The following is a 15,687-nucleotide window of genomic DNA, read 5'->3' on the forward strand; positions in this document are numbered from 1 at the left end:
TCGCAATTAATTATTAGTGTTAAGAAAACATTACAAACTTCTATAGTTTGGAAACTAATAAATGATTGTCAAAGGAATCACGCTATACATGTAAGCTCTTGGCGGACGACCGTTTTACTAGGTTTGGTGTAATTTTTGCACGTCGTGGTTTACCACCACGTGCCGCGTCAGCAGTTCTAACGTCTCTCCAGACTGGCAACACGTACACTATCGAATTCGGTGTCATCATGCACATTTGGTTGTTGAGAAAAAGTTTATCGAAGGAAAGATTTACTTGATCATTTGCTGTTCCTTACGATTTCCCGAAATCCCAAAGCTTTTTTCGAATTTGCCACACTCTTGGCGAGTAACCTTCTTCGATCCACACTCAAGGCCCGGGCCAGTTGGCCTTAGCCTTGACGCACCAGAAAAGATATCTTGCTTACTTTTAAAGTTGTGAAATTTAGCAATAACTGGTCTAACAAAGCCTTCCTCTGAAAGTTCCTTGATGGGCTTTTGAAAAGTGTCTACTAACTGGAATTAGACGCCGCGCGTACAATTGAAATTAATAAACTCTTTTCAAAAACCTTTTATGTGTCACCATTTCTAAGGCAAGAACTTGAAGCATGCGACTGGATTCGAGTCCTTGCCGAACACTGACGCTGCACTCGTTTTCGATGCGAGCTGAGCCGAGAGCCTGAGACCAAGCTGAACGCTGATTCAGCCCTCGTGCCCAATACATGCTCCGAGTGCGTGCCCAAATAATGGCAGGCTCGGATAATTGGTGGAGTATGTACTAGATGGCGCGTACGTTTGAGAAACAAAAAAATGGTTATATTGAAGTCTGGTTACATTTCCCATCTAGAGCGTGACCCATTCACCATTATCTTGACAGACCAACCTCCCGCTATCTAAACATCTAAAGTCAAATTTGCTTCATTTGAGGAGTCGTTTTCTTAGCTGAGGAATGTTTGGAAAGTAGATCAAAACCTGAAACTTAAGAAAGTTTTTTAATAGAAATGTCGAGGAGCTCGGCGAAAAAATAAAAGGATGTCTTGCCTTTCCTTTTTGCGAGATAAAATAAAAGACATCTGAAGAAATCGATTTCTTGTCCCATCGTCTTTTTAGGGACCCCAATCACGACGCATGACTACACAAATTATGCACTCAGTGTTTTATTTGTGTTAAACTTCATCGATGCTCGCTGGTTGGTTCTTATTCAATGGGCCTTGTGTGGCAGCATGCCGTCTCGTTGAAGACGTCATATTTTGGTCTAACGGCAGAGGAACCAGGAATCTCGGGATCCTGTTCGTAGGCAGAACGGCACTTTGGGTTTATATTTGTAAGATTCGGCCTGCCAATCGACCACAACTCGTACACTGAAACAAAAAAATTGTTTATTATTATTGCTTTCATCGTAGTAGTATCAGCGTTATTTCTCCAACTAAGACAGCCGATGCCGTAATCGACCCGCTAGGACGATTACGGCATCCAATGTCATCTCTGCTTAAAACATGGCTGCACACGAGGAGAGAAATAGCAACATGAAAGAGTGTCCGGGCCCCGGTGAAGCCATGTTTCAAATAAACTCGCTCGAGAAGCTTTGCGCCTGTTCGGCAGTGAAGATATCCGCAAACACAGTATCTATATAGTAGAGAGTTTAGGGAACCGTTTTTGCACATCCTATATGGTCCGATCGGGCCTCCGGTACGGACTGAGCATGCGCTACCACAGTAGTGCCCTGTTTGTACATGAGGGCCCAACGTCTCATATAGGAGATGCAAACACGGTAACCTAAACCTCTCTAATATGTGTTCTCGACGGTTCGATAGCCATTATGGAATAATGTTTCCAAATGACGATAATAAAATTCGCGGGAAGACTACAACTTGCTAGTCCACATTGTGCAAGCCTGACAAGTAACTGGACATGGTTTATAAGAATATGGACTGGCATATGTTAAATATATAATTAGGGTCGCTGTAGGAATTTACTTAAACCAACGCCGGGTTCCTACTGGATATTTTCAGATAAGTTCGGCCGACCATATCCAGTGACCATTTCTAATTTTTACGAAAAAAAATATCCTGTAGACTCAATGCCCATCAAAACAAAACATACCATGTTTTGCACAAAAAAAAAAAAAAAAAAAAAAGTCCTTGCGGAAAAAAAAAAAAAATTACAAACACACTCTCAGGTCGAAGCGCTTTCTGCGAATTGCGCGAAGTTTGCATTTGGGTCACTTCTCCCCAAAAAAAAAAAACTGTTGTGGTTGCCGGTCTAGAAATATTTACTGAAAACTATGTGTAAGGAGCATTGACTCAAAATATTTATCATAAAGTATAAACGTTGTTAATTTCTAGAAAACAAATTACAACCATGGAACTTTCAAACATTGTGAATATGTTGTCCTGCATCTTTTTAATAGTGGCGCTAAATATGATTTTCCCGGGTAGCGAAATAAATTTGTGAGAAACGCTTAGATGGGGTCATTTCATAATTACGAGTTATTTTGAAGCAATTAAAAAAACATTCATCTTCGATTGTTTAAACCTTTTCCACATTAAGGCCAATGATAGGTACTAACACAACCTGCAAGACATGTGGCATTATTTTTGTGTCTTAGAAGTTATAAAGCTAGAAATATGACCAAATCGAGGCTACCAGCACCGTGTAAATAGCCATAGATGACAAATTCATTATTTTACAAAGTGTAAAAATGCTCCAGGGTGGTGAAAAAGAAACAAATGGATGACACAGAGGGGGATGGTGGTTTTAAATTTTGAATTCTTAGTGCGTTTTTGTACAAGAGTCGAAGAAAATGCTTGCGGTCCGGGGCGTTCGAGAGGCTCTCTCAATAAGCATCGATGATTAACATCGTATATTTCGAGTCAGTCTTCCTTATACATAGTTTGTGAGTAAATCTGTCTAGAGCCATTGCCATAAGAATTTCGTGGGGAGAGGTGTGCGAAATGCCAACTTCGCGCAATTCGCGGGAAGCGCTTTGCATTGAGAGTGTGCTTCTAATTTGTTTTTTCCGCAAAGACAAACATTTTTTTTTTTTTTTTTGCAAAACAAGTTTAGGTTTTGTTCTGATGGGCCTTGAGTGCACAATATATACCTTTTTCGTAAAAATTAAAAATGGTCCCCGGACATGGTCGGCCGAACTTATCTGAAAACATCCTACTGTGTTTAGCTGAAGTCGTGAAACGTCTGCCAACATCTTATGCTGCCGCAGTCTTCGTTCACCGCGCACAACCCTCGAATTGAGTTATTTTTATTGTGTCTTTGGCTCGCGCCCCAAAGGTTGTACCAGAGCACCCCTATTTATACTTGCCACCATTCTTCGTCACGACATGATAGACATGCGTATTATGTTTTTGCTTCAAATCAAGTCTTCCTAATTTCTTTGTGTTATAACAGTCGCCTGTTAAAGAAGTGATGTGAACGGAACAACAATTGGAAGAATGAAGTCATTCATTGCATCTTTATAGTACACGAGGTCTGATTAAGAACCAATGAAACTGCTTGTTTTTCTTTGCAAGAAGGTAGACGGGCAGCGTTGTGCTAATGTTTACGAAGGTAATACATCCACATTCGTTTCTTTTCCTGTGTCCTTTTTTAACTTTTTTTTTCCCTGTGTCTTTTTTTTATTTATCGTTCTGACGCAGCGAACGAAGACACCTCAGAACCACCCATGTCATCATGGCGGATGACAGAGATGTATTTGTGAGAGTATGGCGGAGGCGAAGAGTTAAGTTTAAGGCAGTGGTAACAGCACTGTAGCACTCGTAATATTGCCCGGATTCATCACTGTATAAATCCTAACCATTTTCAACATTGATCGAAAAAAATAAATGAACGGAAGGACGTTTTTTTTTTTTTGTACGATGAAATGAACAAAGTTGCAGCTGCAACGCTGAAAGTGGTGTGGTAAAACATTATTGTACATTTTTTTTAAAATTGAATTTTAGACATTAAAACAAGTATATTCGATGTAAAGGATGATACTTTGGAAGAGGGAACAATAATCAGAGCCTGTAGAGCCACCCATTTGGGAACAAAATATTCGGTCTGATTACTTTTCAAATGGCACTCGTCAAATTCAAATGGAAACAAAACATTTCTTTGAAGTGACGTTTCACTCAAAGGACTGTTTTCAGCTCAAGATGTTAAGGAACACAGAATGCTAATAATTAAAAAAAATCCGTTTCTTAGTAATGGGCCTCAAAATTTAGTGGGTCAGTAAAGAACTTGATTGCCTCTGGTTCGCCACATTAGATCAAAGAATAGTAATTGAAGACTAAGCAACCTGCATAGAACTATCGTGTCTTCTTTATTTTTTTTTATTTGATACTTCATACTTTGTTTAGCTTATTCAAAATAAAAAAATGCTGATACTTCATTATGCGAAACGAGTACAAAAGGGGAATTCTTGCTTACCACCATCCGCGGGTCTTCTCACGGCGAAGCAGGTCGAATAGTCGGTGAAGAGCAGATCACTATATATCGGTCTTTCGCCTAACTGATAAAGAGGAATCGGGTGTTCTCAACATATATCGTGTAAATCACATTGTTAACAACTGCAATGCTATAAAATTATCCATTTAATCACCTAATCAAACCAGTTTCTAGACTAATTAGTTCTACGCTGTCATAGACCTAAAAAACAAACCCCTGTTTGGCTGTCGCTTCAAATTTACAGTATGAGCTATGCTCATTTAGCCAATCCATTCGGCGATTCTCTTCTGGACGCCGCCATTTTGGGGCTTAGGTTCTTTTCAAAAGTCCACCAAGCAACATTGAGCGTCGGCCACGAAGCGTATGGTTGGATCCGAGTCCTCGCCGAGCGCTGACGAAACCCTCGTGCCTAACGCACGCTCAGAGTACGTGATCAAGAAATGGCGGACAGGCGATGGCGCGGACTTTCCATAAAGGGTCTTCATCGTTACGATTTGAAAAGGCCACTTCCTGAGCTCGAGACAGGCGCGATATTGTTTTGGCTCTGTCCCGGATCGTTTTAACATTTCTGGACGGCGGAAAAGCGCTTCCTGCGATTTCAGATAACTTTGCTTCAGGGAACTGGCAACCATGATTTTAAGCACCAAAAGCACCTGGAACGATTGGAGTCTTTCGCCGAGTTGGCATTATGAACCTTATGCCCACATGAGTATACCACCAGGGATACTAAATAGGCGACGCTTTGCAGTAACGGCACTTCGACCACCTTGGTGCTTAAATTCATGGTTGCCAGCTATCTGAGGCGTGATTTGAAACAGCGGGAAACGGTTTCCCGTCCTTCATAAATGTTAACACAGTACGTGACGGTACAAAACAGTGGCGCCTGAGCCTCCTGAAGTCGTACCTACAGCTCAGGAAGCCACATTCTCGAATCGTAACTATCGCCAAAGGACCTATCTCACTAGCCAGTTTCGTTGCACCACCGCTGCCGGCGTGCATCCTGGGAACCAGACACGTAGCCAGGCCCCCCCCCCCCCCCCCGAAACAAAATCCTGGCTACGTGCCTGCTGGGAACAGTAGTTTCTACACGCGCGAAAACCCCGCTGCGGGATATGCACGAGCAGAACACGAGATGGCGCAAGCTGTCTCGTACTCTGGCATTTGTCGCCTGTGAGGTATACAGCCATGGCGGCGTCACGTATGAGTGGAACGCTTAGTGAGATCGGTCTATTCCGCCCACTCGGCACTAAGCATCAAAATGGCGGCGCCCAGAAGGGGGTATTGAGTGCCGTACTCTAAGCGTAGCTTCCTTAGTGGCCCTAGGTACCACCTCGTAATCTCTTGAAGCATGAAATGCTTTTTAACGCTAACCCCGATCCCAAAATGTTGTCCGTTCAGCCGTCCGCACATTTCATGCCAAATTTAGCGGGGAAATTGATATCACGTGACCGAAACATAACTTTGGTTTCCCCTCTAAATTTAGGGGGAAAATTGATGTCACGTGACCTGACATTATAAGATATGTACACCAATTGAGTTTCCCCCCTAATTTGTTTTTGTGGAGAATCGACCCCGCGTCACCTTATGTCACCTGACGTCCTCTTACGTGACTTGAGCTCACCTGACCCATACACAAATTTAGTTTTCCCGCTAAATTTGGCGATGAAATTGATTTCATGTGACCCATACACCAGTTTAGTTTCCCCGCTAAATTGGTGAGGGACTTGATATCACGAGACCTGATGTAACGTAACCTATGCACACATTCAGTTTCCCCGCTAAATTTGGCGGGAAAGTTAATGTCACGTCACCTAATGTCACGTAAGCCATACAACAGTTTAGTTCCCGCTAAACTGAGCGGGAAAAGTAACGTCACAAGGTCCCACATCACGTGACCGATATATATATACCAGGTTTTTTTTTTTTTTTTCATTCTTAAACACTTGTTTAAAAAAAACGTGAAAGAATGCTAATAATAACTAATGCGGTCTGTGCCGGTGGGTTATATGGCCAGGCGGACATTATGTGGGTGGCTAATCTTTGCGATAAGTCGGCTAATTAATTAAAATTCGTCGATTAACTTTTTAATTAGTGGAAATAGACATATGATTTCAATTAGAAACTTGTAGAGCATCATCGAAAACCACTAAATCAACTATTTTTGCAAGGATATAACGCCGGGAAAGCATTTTACGGCGTTCTGTAAAAGCGTTCCATTTGGACGCGTTTCTAAATTTCGGTTTCTTATCGGAGCGCATCACCGCGCCCGCGGTTGATGCGCTCCGATAAGAAACCTATACTCAACCTGAGTGAATATAGTTTTTTAAACAAATTAAACTGATCGCTTCATAAATACTGCATTTCACCTCGTAACTTTTTTCTGCCCTTGCGTGTTTTTTTTTGTTTTTTTTTATACATAACCATGACTCATATTTTTACTTATTTCTAGTGAATGCTGGCAGTTTTAAAGGTTTCTCAATCCTTATACAGCTCTATGCTGCTGAAAAGAATCAACCTTGAGGTTGCCCAACAATCATTTTTTGGACTGAGAAAAATCCCAATAACGCATGTCATTTTACCCCGCGTTAGATTTCGGAAAGACATTAGGGGCTTACATAAACTGCCAGGATTTTGATTGTCATCGAGTCATCGTATGGGAGAATTTCGTTAGATTTATTCGGATAGATCACGATAAAATGTCGGTTTCTGGAATATAAAAGAAAGAAAAATACAATGCATTTGTGGATTAAGGCTTGAAACATGCTCTAATTCTTGAATGATTGACGAAATCAGCTCTTAAACTTATATTGGGGCTGTGTAGCGAATTTTGTACTTCCTTCGAGCCCTTCAGCGGTCCTGAAGAGCTCGAAGCAGCTCCAAGTTTGTAAATAGGTATAGAAGAAGAGGAGGAAGGCTTTAATGCAGGTTGTAAATAAGGAAAAGGGCTTCAATCTTCAATTCTATCAAAATATTGAACCCAGGATCCTGGGTTCAAGCCCCGCCCCTTCCCGTTTCCATCTGGTTGAGCATCGTACCGGCATGTGGTCATGTATCATTACTGCATGGTGCACGTTAAAGACCCCAGGCTAGCGGTTGTACCGCGCCTGGCTAAATTGCTCATCTACAGCTGAGACACCAGACGCCCACTGAGGCAGACTAACTTCCGGCTGTATAAACAAACACACAACACAACAACAATTCAATCTAGGTTGTAAATACTGAGAGTAGTGAAGGAAGAAGGATTTAACATTGTTGATAGTTCAGCGGTTGTAAATTTTCTGTGTTTATTACTGTTCAGATGGCACCACCCACGAAATCTTCCGCGAGTTACTCCGGCGGGTCATGGCGCGTGACCATCCAGAGCGAACAACGCTGGACGCGGGTAGGTTTTCAAACGTCAAGGTCCCAAAGCGTTACTCGAGAGCAACGCTCGAGGATGAGGTCGAGTCGAATCCGCCATGCTGTTCCTAACCGGAAACAGAACGCGGGCACGGACCATTTATGGAGCGCGTCGGCTCATCAATCGTTGTCGCTACTTAGCAAAGCATTTATCGAGGGACTTTAGAATATGTAGGCCTCAGCAGGTGTGCTCGTTACGTGTTATTTTGAAAGCCTCTGAAACTTACGGACTTGAGTATTGAGGAGTTGCAGAGGAGACCCTTGGTCCTGACAAGCGTTTCTCTTGAGTAAAACCAACAATTAAGCAAAGCAAGGGGCGTTGGCACATTCTCGTTTATTTATACCAAAGCAGAGTTGCTCTAAGAAATATTGAAACAAGAATGGATACGTACATATGGCCTTTGTGATGCACGTAAAAGAGCCTCCTAAGAACTGAGACAGTTTCCCGGTTTTCAAAACCATCGCCATGCCTCGTTTGAGTGCACTGTGCGTCGGGCAAGGCAGAATCGTTTCTTTCAGAACGGTAGAGAAGGTAAAACGTCTGGTTTATAGACAACAGCTGCAACCAAATAGTAACACGTCAGAATTAGACTTCAAAACCCTTCTAAAAATGCGCTACTTTCTACTTTTAAAGGGACACTGACACCTCCGAAATTTTGTTTTTATTTTTTGCCACGCGATCTAGTATGGTGTGAGAAGACTACCCAATCAATATTTGGCTAGAGTGTCACATATATTTTTAATAAAGTAACAAAAAATGAAAGCCGTTTACAACTCCCTGTAATGCCGATTTAGAGCGCAGCTCTTGAGGAGGAGGAGGGAAGGGTACCGGGGGGGGGGGGGGTCAAGTGACCTCGGGGGGCGGGAAGTCACGTGACCTTGGGGCGTCACGTGACGTCGGGGGGGTCACGTGACGATGCCGATGACGTCATCAGTGATGATGACGATGCGGATTCCGGTGACGTCATCAGTGACGTCACTGATGACGTCATCACTGATGATGACGATGCGGATGCCGATGACGTCATCACTGACGTCACTGATGACGTCATCAGTGGCTATGACGTCAACGGGTGGTCACGTGACCTCGGGGGGTATCCCCAGGACACGTGACCCCCCCCCGGGGTCACGTGACCTGGGTAACCATCGTGACCCTCGTGAGGGTAACCCTAGTAACCCTTGTGAGGGCAACTCTCGTGACCCTCGTGAGGGTAACTCTCGTGACCCTCGTGAGGGTAACTCTCGTGACCCTCGTGAGGGTAACTCTCATAACCCTCGTGACCTTCGTGAGGGTAACCCTCGTGAAGGTAACCCTTTTGAGGGTAACTAACCCTTGTAACCCTCGTGAGGGTTACGAGGGTAAGTAACCCCCGTGGAGGGTAACCCTCGTGAAGGTAAGCCTTTTGAGGGTAACTAACCCTCGTAACCCTCGTGAGGGTTACGAGGGTAAGTAACCCTCGTGAGGGTAACCCTCGTGAAGGTAACCCTTTTGAGGGTAACTAACCCTCGTAACCCTCGTGAGGGTTACGAGGGTAAGTAACCCTCGTGGCCCTCGTGATCCTCGTGAGGGTAACCCTCATGATATTAACCCTCGTAACCCTCGCAACCCTCACGAGGGTTACGAGAGTTGCGGTTACGCCGACGCCGACGCCGACGGCGACGCCGACGCCGACGCCGACGCCGCTCAAGCCGGGAACGGGCCCCCAAGAGCTGCGCTCTAAAAAAACTGCTGGAAACTGAAACCGAGCTGGACTGTGGAGGAAGAAGAAATATAGAGAAGGAGGAAGATACCGGAAGTCGCGTGGCTGTGCCCCCTTTTTTCCTCAATCAAAGTTTTGCAGAAGTCACAAAAAATGGATATCATATTTTTTTGTTTATTTGTAGTATTGAGTGTGTGCCTTCGATGACCTACTACTTTGATTATCTTTGGTGGTTGTGTCTGAACCATAGAAAACGGCACGGGACCGCAGAGAAGAGAGTGAGCGCGACTCAAACCGGGTAGTTCTCGATCGGCGGTTCTCGGGCGAAAAAAAAAAACGAATTTCCAGCCGAAAATTGTGTTCGGGGTAGTTGTATTTTCATATATTATGTACATATAAAAACCTTGGCGAGTATAAATACCCTGTCAGTGTTCCTTTAAAGAAAGCTAGCTCCTCAAGTCTCAGAGAAAGAAAAACAAAAAATGAAAGCCGTGTACAACTCCCTGTAAAGCCGGATTAGAGCGCAGCTCTTGAGGAGGAGGATGGAAGGGTTTTGAGGAATAGCTAGCAAAATTTAAAAAAAAAAAGTGAAAGCCGTTGACAACTTCCTGTAACGCCGAATTGGAGCGCAGCTCTTGAGGAGGAGGAGTGGAGGGTATATTCCTCCTCCTCCCTCGTGATCATGCCTGCTAGTCCTCCTCCCCTCCTGCTCCCCCTCCCTCTCCTTTACCACCTCCTCGTCCTTCAAGCTCCTCCCCTCCCCTCGCCTCCGCCTCCTCGTCTCTCCTCCCCCCTCCTCCACCTTCGTACTGCTTTCCTCCTTGCCGCTCAAGCCGGAAAGGGTCGCGTAAGGGCTGTGCTCTGAAATATAGAGTCAGGAGGAGGAGCGGAGGGGGAGGAGGAGGAGGGGGAGGGGCGACGCCGACGCCGACGCCAACGCCGACGCCAACGCCGACGCCGACGCCGCACAGGCTGGAAACGGGTCATGTGACCCCCCTCCCCCCGAGGTTACGTGACCCGCCCGGACCATACTACACAATGAGGGGAGGAGGAGGAGAAGGAGGAGGATGAGGGGAGGAGAGAGGGAGGGGCGACGGCGACGCCGACGCCGCTCAGGCTGGAAACGGGCCCCTAAGAGCTGCGCTCTAAAAAAATATGTATGCATGCAAGATGGCCGTCCGGTGGCCGCACTCGCGCTGCAGCAAACAGGCAGGAATGCGCGATCCAGCAATTGTCATAGATATCAATGGGTCCAGCCGAACACCAAACGTACCATTCCTGTCCAATCTGTGTCAGCTCACTGGTGCCGTCTAGTGCCACTAAATACGCTACGCTTCAAAGTAACATTATTTACCGAAATTGTGGCTTAATCATAGTTCCGAGTTATCTGAAGTTTTAGAGCGCAGCTCTTAGGCGCCCGTTTCCGCCTTGAGCGGCGTTGCCGTCGCCGTCGGCGTAACCGCGCGGTGCATTATGGGTAAATTTCCCCGCTAAATTTAGCGGAAAAATTTCCCCGCTAAATCTAGCGGAAAATTTTCCCCGCTAAATCTAACGGAAAAATTTCCCCGTTAAATCTAGCGGAAAAATTTCCTCGCTATATCTAGCGAAAATTTTCCCTGCTAAATTTAGCGGAAAAATTTCCCCGCTAAATCTACCCACCAAGGTCACGTGACCTCGGGGGGGGGGGGGGTCACGTGACCCCTCCCCCAGTTCACGTGAAACCCCCCCCCCCCCCCCCCCCCGAGAACTCGTGACCGTCAGTACCCTTCCCGGCTCTTCCTCAAAAGCTGCGCTCTAATTCGGCGTTACAGGGAGTTGTAAGCGACTTTCCTTTTTTTTTAGAGTGCAGCTCTTAGGCGCCCGTTCCCGGCTTGAGCCGCGTCGCCGTCAGCGTCGCCGTCGGCGTAACCGCGAGTAACCCTCGTAACCCTCGTGAGGGTTACGAGGGTTAATCTCACGAGGGCTACCAGGGTTATTAACCCTCGTAACCCTCACGAGGGTTACGGGTTAGTTACCCTCAAAAGGGTTACCTTCACGAGGGTCACAAGGGTTACCCTCACGAGGGTTATGAGGGTTACCCTCACGAGGGTCACGAGAGTTACCCTCACGAGGGTCACGAGAGTTACCCTCATGAGGGTCACGAGAGTTGCCCTCACAAGGGTTACTAGGGTTACCCCCACGAGGGTCACGATGGTTACCCAGGTCACGTGACCCCCCCCCTCGAGGTCACGTGACCCCTCGTTGATGCCATCGCCATTGATGACGTCATAAGTGGCGATGACATCAACGGCATCCGGATCGTCATCGGCATCATCACTGATGACGTCACCGGCATCCGCATCGTCATAATCACGACGACGTCATCAGTGACGTCACTGATGACGTCACCGGCGTCTGCATCGTCATCATCATCATCACTGATGACGTCATCAGTGACCTTACTGATGACGTCATCGGTATACGCATTAGGATCGTCAATGATGACGTCATCAGTGACGTCGCTGATGACGTCGTTGGCATCGTCACGTGACCCCCAGGTCACGAGACCCCCCCGACGTCACGTGACACCCCAAGTTCACGTGACTCCCACAAGGTCACGTGACCCCCAAGGTCACGTGACCCCCCCCCCCGCACCGAGGTCACTTGACCCACCCCCAGTACCCTTCCCTCCTCCTCCTCAAGATCTGCGCTCTAATTCGGCGTTACAGGGAGTTGTAAACGGCTTTCATTTTTTTTTCTGAAATCACAGGAAACGCTTTTCCGTGCTCCACAAATGTTGAAACAATTCGACAAAGCACGAAGCAATATTACATGAGCTTTCTTACACCGAACGTGATGCTGAAGAAGTCTGACTTTTGAATAGTAACGATCGGCAGTTACGTCTGCTCTGCACAAGCACCAAGGTGGCGGCACGTGCAACAATATCGGGGAATAGAGCGCCGATGTTCTAAGCGTAGCTCATTTTGGTGAGTGCCGTCAAAATGCCAGGGCATAGGCTTTAATTACCCTCAGGTGGTGTTGCTGGAACGCGCCTTCGACTGGCGTGTTTACTACGTCTTCATGTTAGCCCTATCGATTCTCAGCTAGTGACGTCACATATTTTTTTATGCCGCGGTGCTCGTCGCCATTCATGCGGGCAAACAGCCGGCCAGTCAGTGGACGCCACGACGACAGTGACGTTTTCCCACTTGATGAATTCAAGTGGGAAAACCGCGCAGCCTCGCCGTTTTCCCACTTGAATTCGGAGTTTGGGAGGGGTGGCTGGCGCCATCTATCGTCGTGGAAGCCCGTCCAGACGGCAGAGGCAGCCGTCTCTCCTGCCTTGGCGAATCCGGTATATCGGTGCGTCGGCGGCAGCCCTCTCCCTCGGCGTGGTGCGACAGCGTGGGCAGGGCGATGTGCATGCGTTCGCTCGGACGCGGGGTTTATCTGCCGCTTGGGGAGGATTTGGCGTCATAGGCGCGCTGTCTAATGCAAATGAGCGAAGTAGAATTTATTCGCCTAATAAAGTATTTGAACCAACCATTTCCAAGAGTACCTCAATCTTTGTTTGGCAGGGTCCCAATGTATACCGAAGCACCAAACGAATCCAAATGATTCATTTGGATTCGAAGCCACTTGGTTCGACCTAACCGGAGCCACTTTGAGTCGAAAAGTTCGTCTGCTAAAGACGCCGGCTCTCGGCGCCGTATGCTCGTTCGTTGGCGGCAGTTGGCGTCGCGACCGCTTGCGCCATCTCTTGTCTCCCGCGCGAAACGGCGCCGTATTGTTTGGAGACCGATGGCTTCGCTGCGTTTCCATAGGAGCTAAGCCTTTTTCTTTCCTTACTTTTTCCTCGGGTAAGTTAGCTCTTTGCAAATTTTACAGAAACAAATGCACCATCTGTGGGCAACGCTGCACAAAGTCGTAGCGCGATAGGTTAAGAAATCAAATTGTGCGGTCGATTTAAAGAGCCTGGCCGCCTCTTGAATCACCCAGTATATACTGAACAGACAAGTCACCCCTTTACCATGTTTTCCGCGACTACTTTTTAGGCCCGGAGCAAAGATCCTTGGTTGGTCATTGGCCACATAGGCATTCCAGAGCTTCGTGTCATCAAGGTGAGTAAGTGCGCGCTGGATTTGAAAGCTTTTCTGACTGTCGATGGTGACATTCAGCGGATGGGGACATGAACGGCCATCCTCACAAAACGTTCCAGCTTCTCCTGGGTTTTCTCTCTTACCGGCACGTTTCATTTGTGGCGTCATCAGAACGCGCAAATGTGCCGGGAACATTTGCATCGACATGACATATGCCGGCAGCCGGGTTTTACCCAGACTGATGTCACCAGAAATGACGAAAACAGAAGTCCGGCGTCCAGCTGACAAGACACCGCACATCAACTTCAAATAGCGCGAATGTGCTGGATATTAGGGAGTTTTCGTAGACCGCGCTACCCCTTCCGCTAAGCGTTCCGCAACGAAGAAGTTGCTACTGCGCCTGCGCGCCGATAGCCTTGACTGTGGAGTTCCCGCTATCGTAGCGGGTTGCGGAGGGCCTTGCGGGACGGCGAAAACGATCTACGAAAACTCCCTATTGATGTTGCGGAGGAACTGTGACGGTGTGAGATTCGTGAGCGTGCGAAAGAGCATCGGTAATAACAGCTGCATCGGTAATGACAGCAGCTGGAACGTGGCGGGGTTGTTTAGCGGAGTGAACCATCCAGGAAGAAACATCTCTAAAAATATTCAGAGGGGAAATAATGTAGTCGTGCGGCTGAGACGTGCATGCCAAATTAAACTCCGAAACAACATCTATCTTTGACCCCGGACAATTCATATACGTGATTGTTCAGCGAAATGTCCTAGCTTTAAACATGCAGCGCTTACGTAGCCGAACTTCGCCTATCATCTGCGTTTTCTCCGTGTAAATGTATTATTGTATTCTCAGTCTTTATATTCACATTAACTAATCGTTCCGACTTCAAGGAAAAGCAGTACATACCCTTTTCGAATCGTTGTGCCGATGAACTTGATTTTGGTCGTCTTCAGTCACCTGGGCAAATGCACCGCAGCAAGCTAGAATAGTCGCAACTATGGAGACCAATACAAACATCTTTCTTGTAAAAGTTGGGCTCAACAAATGATTAAGAAATCGAAAATATTTTTTAATATATAAATATATATATATAGCTCTCTCTCTCTCTCTTTCTCTCTTTACCTTCCCCTAACTTTGACGTAATAAATTTAATAATCACTCTTTCCTCCGGAAAACACGAACTCTCTCCGGAAAACACAAAAAAAGGTCATTCATAAAGGGCGAGGCTCACAAGAATGCCTTACAAGCATCAAACATGAACTTTGGCCAGCTTACGTCGCTAAAAAAAAAAAAAAAAAGCAACAAAAAAGTGATTGTGTTTTTACGGTGGCTTACCGCAGGCTACGTCGAAATGCGATATGCTGCTTGATTTCTATCAAAGCAATATTTCTCTATACGGGTAGGAATTGAGGGGGAGGAGGAGACGTCGGAACACAGTCCTCTGACTGGAATGGTTAGTGGGTAGAAGCGAAGCTCGCCGTCTTTGTCTCTACGTGGCTCTTGGAACGTGTTCGATTGCCGGACGTTCTGCGTTCCGCGTTCGCGTTCGAAGAGTGAAGAGAGACAAAGGGCAGCGGGGCTTCACGTTTCACCACTAATCATTCCAACCAGAGCTCGGTGTTCCGACATGGTTTTCAAATTCGACGAGAAAAGAAGCGGTAGCGGGAGGAACGGAAGGAGCGCGAGCGGACATTCCTTCGCTCGGGAGAAGTGTGTTTCGGCGTCTCGCCGCAGCGGGGCGCCCGTCACGTGGCTCTCCTCTCATCCGTTGTCTGCCGCTCTAGCTTTTCAATTTCAGCGGCCGCGTCTCGTGGCGATCTGCCAAGCTTTGTCAGCATATAGGAGGATATGGTATTCGAAGGTGGGGTAGCCTCGTGCTGGAGTCTGAGACTCCTCCCTGCCGTTGTCATCCTGTCGGTGACTGTATATCCAAACGCCACTCTCTCTCTCCTCCGGCGCCTCCTTGGAACGTCAAGCACAGCCATACTCAGCACGTCACCGCTTCAGTTCAGCTGTCTTTTCTTCTGTCTGCTTCACGATGCCTCTTTTGAGGCATTGTGAGGAAGACTGT

The 15,687-nt window shown here is 46.7% G+C and overlaps 1 protein-coding gene across 1 annotated transcript; it reads right to left on the bottom strand.

Annotated features, from left to right (window-relative positions):
- Nucleotides 1-1,194: 1,194 nt before the first annotated feature.
- On the bottom strand, nt 1,195-14,633 carry LOC120849558. The gene is made up of 5 exons (XM_040221784.1): nt 14,523-14,633; nt 8,232-8,398; nt 7,056-7,146; nt 4,423-4,504; nt 1,195-1,358 (listed from the first exon to the last, which is right to left on the bottom strand). The coding sequence occupies exons 1-5, from the start codon at nt 14,631-14,633 to the stop codon at nt 1,195-1,197; spliced, it is 615 nt and encodes a 204-aa protein (XP_040077718.1).
- Nucleotides 14,634-15,687: the final 1,054 nt, after the last annotated feature.

This window comes from Ixodes scapularis, unplaced genomic scaffold (assembly GCF_016920785.2).
Source record: "Ixodes scapularis isolate PalLabHiFi unplaced genomic scaffold, ASM1692078v2 PGA_scaffold10__122_contigs__length_95168666, whole genome shotgun sequence".
In the NCBI taxonomy this organism is placed as follows: Eukaryota; Metazoa; Arthropoda; class Arachnida; order Ixodida; family Ixodidae; genus Ixodes; species Ixodes scapularis.

Excerpts from the sequence above, each read along its gene's own strand:
- LOC120849558 (XM_040221784.1), bottom strand. The coding sequence starts at position 14,633 with ATGTTTGTATTGGTCTCCATAGTTGCGACTATTCTAGCTTGCTGCGGT. Across the intron at positions 8,399-14,522 it reads GGCACAACGATTCGAAAAGG|CTGTTGTCTATAAACCAGAC; the intron begins GTATGTACTGCT and ends ATTTGGTTGCAG. Across the intron at positions 4,505-7,055 it reads TCAAAATCCTGGCAGTTTAT|TTAGGCGAAAGACCGATATA; the intron begins GTAAGCCCCTAA and ends CCTCTTTATCAG.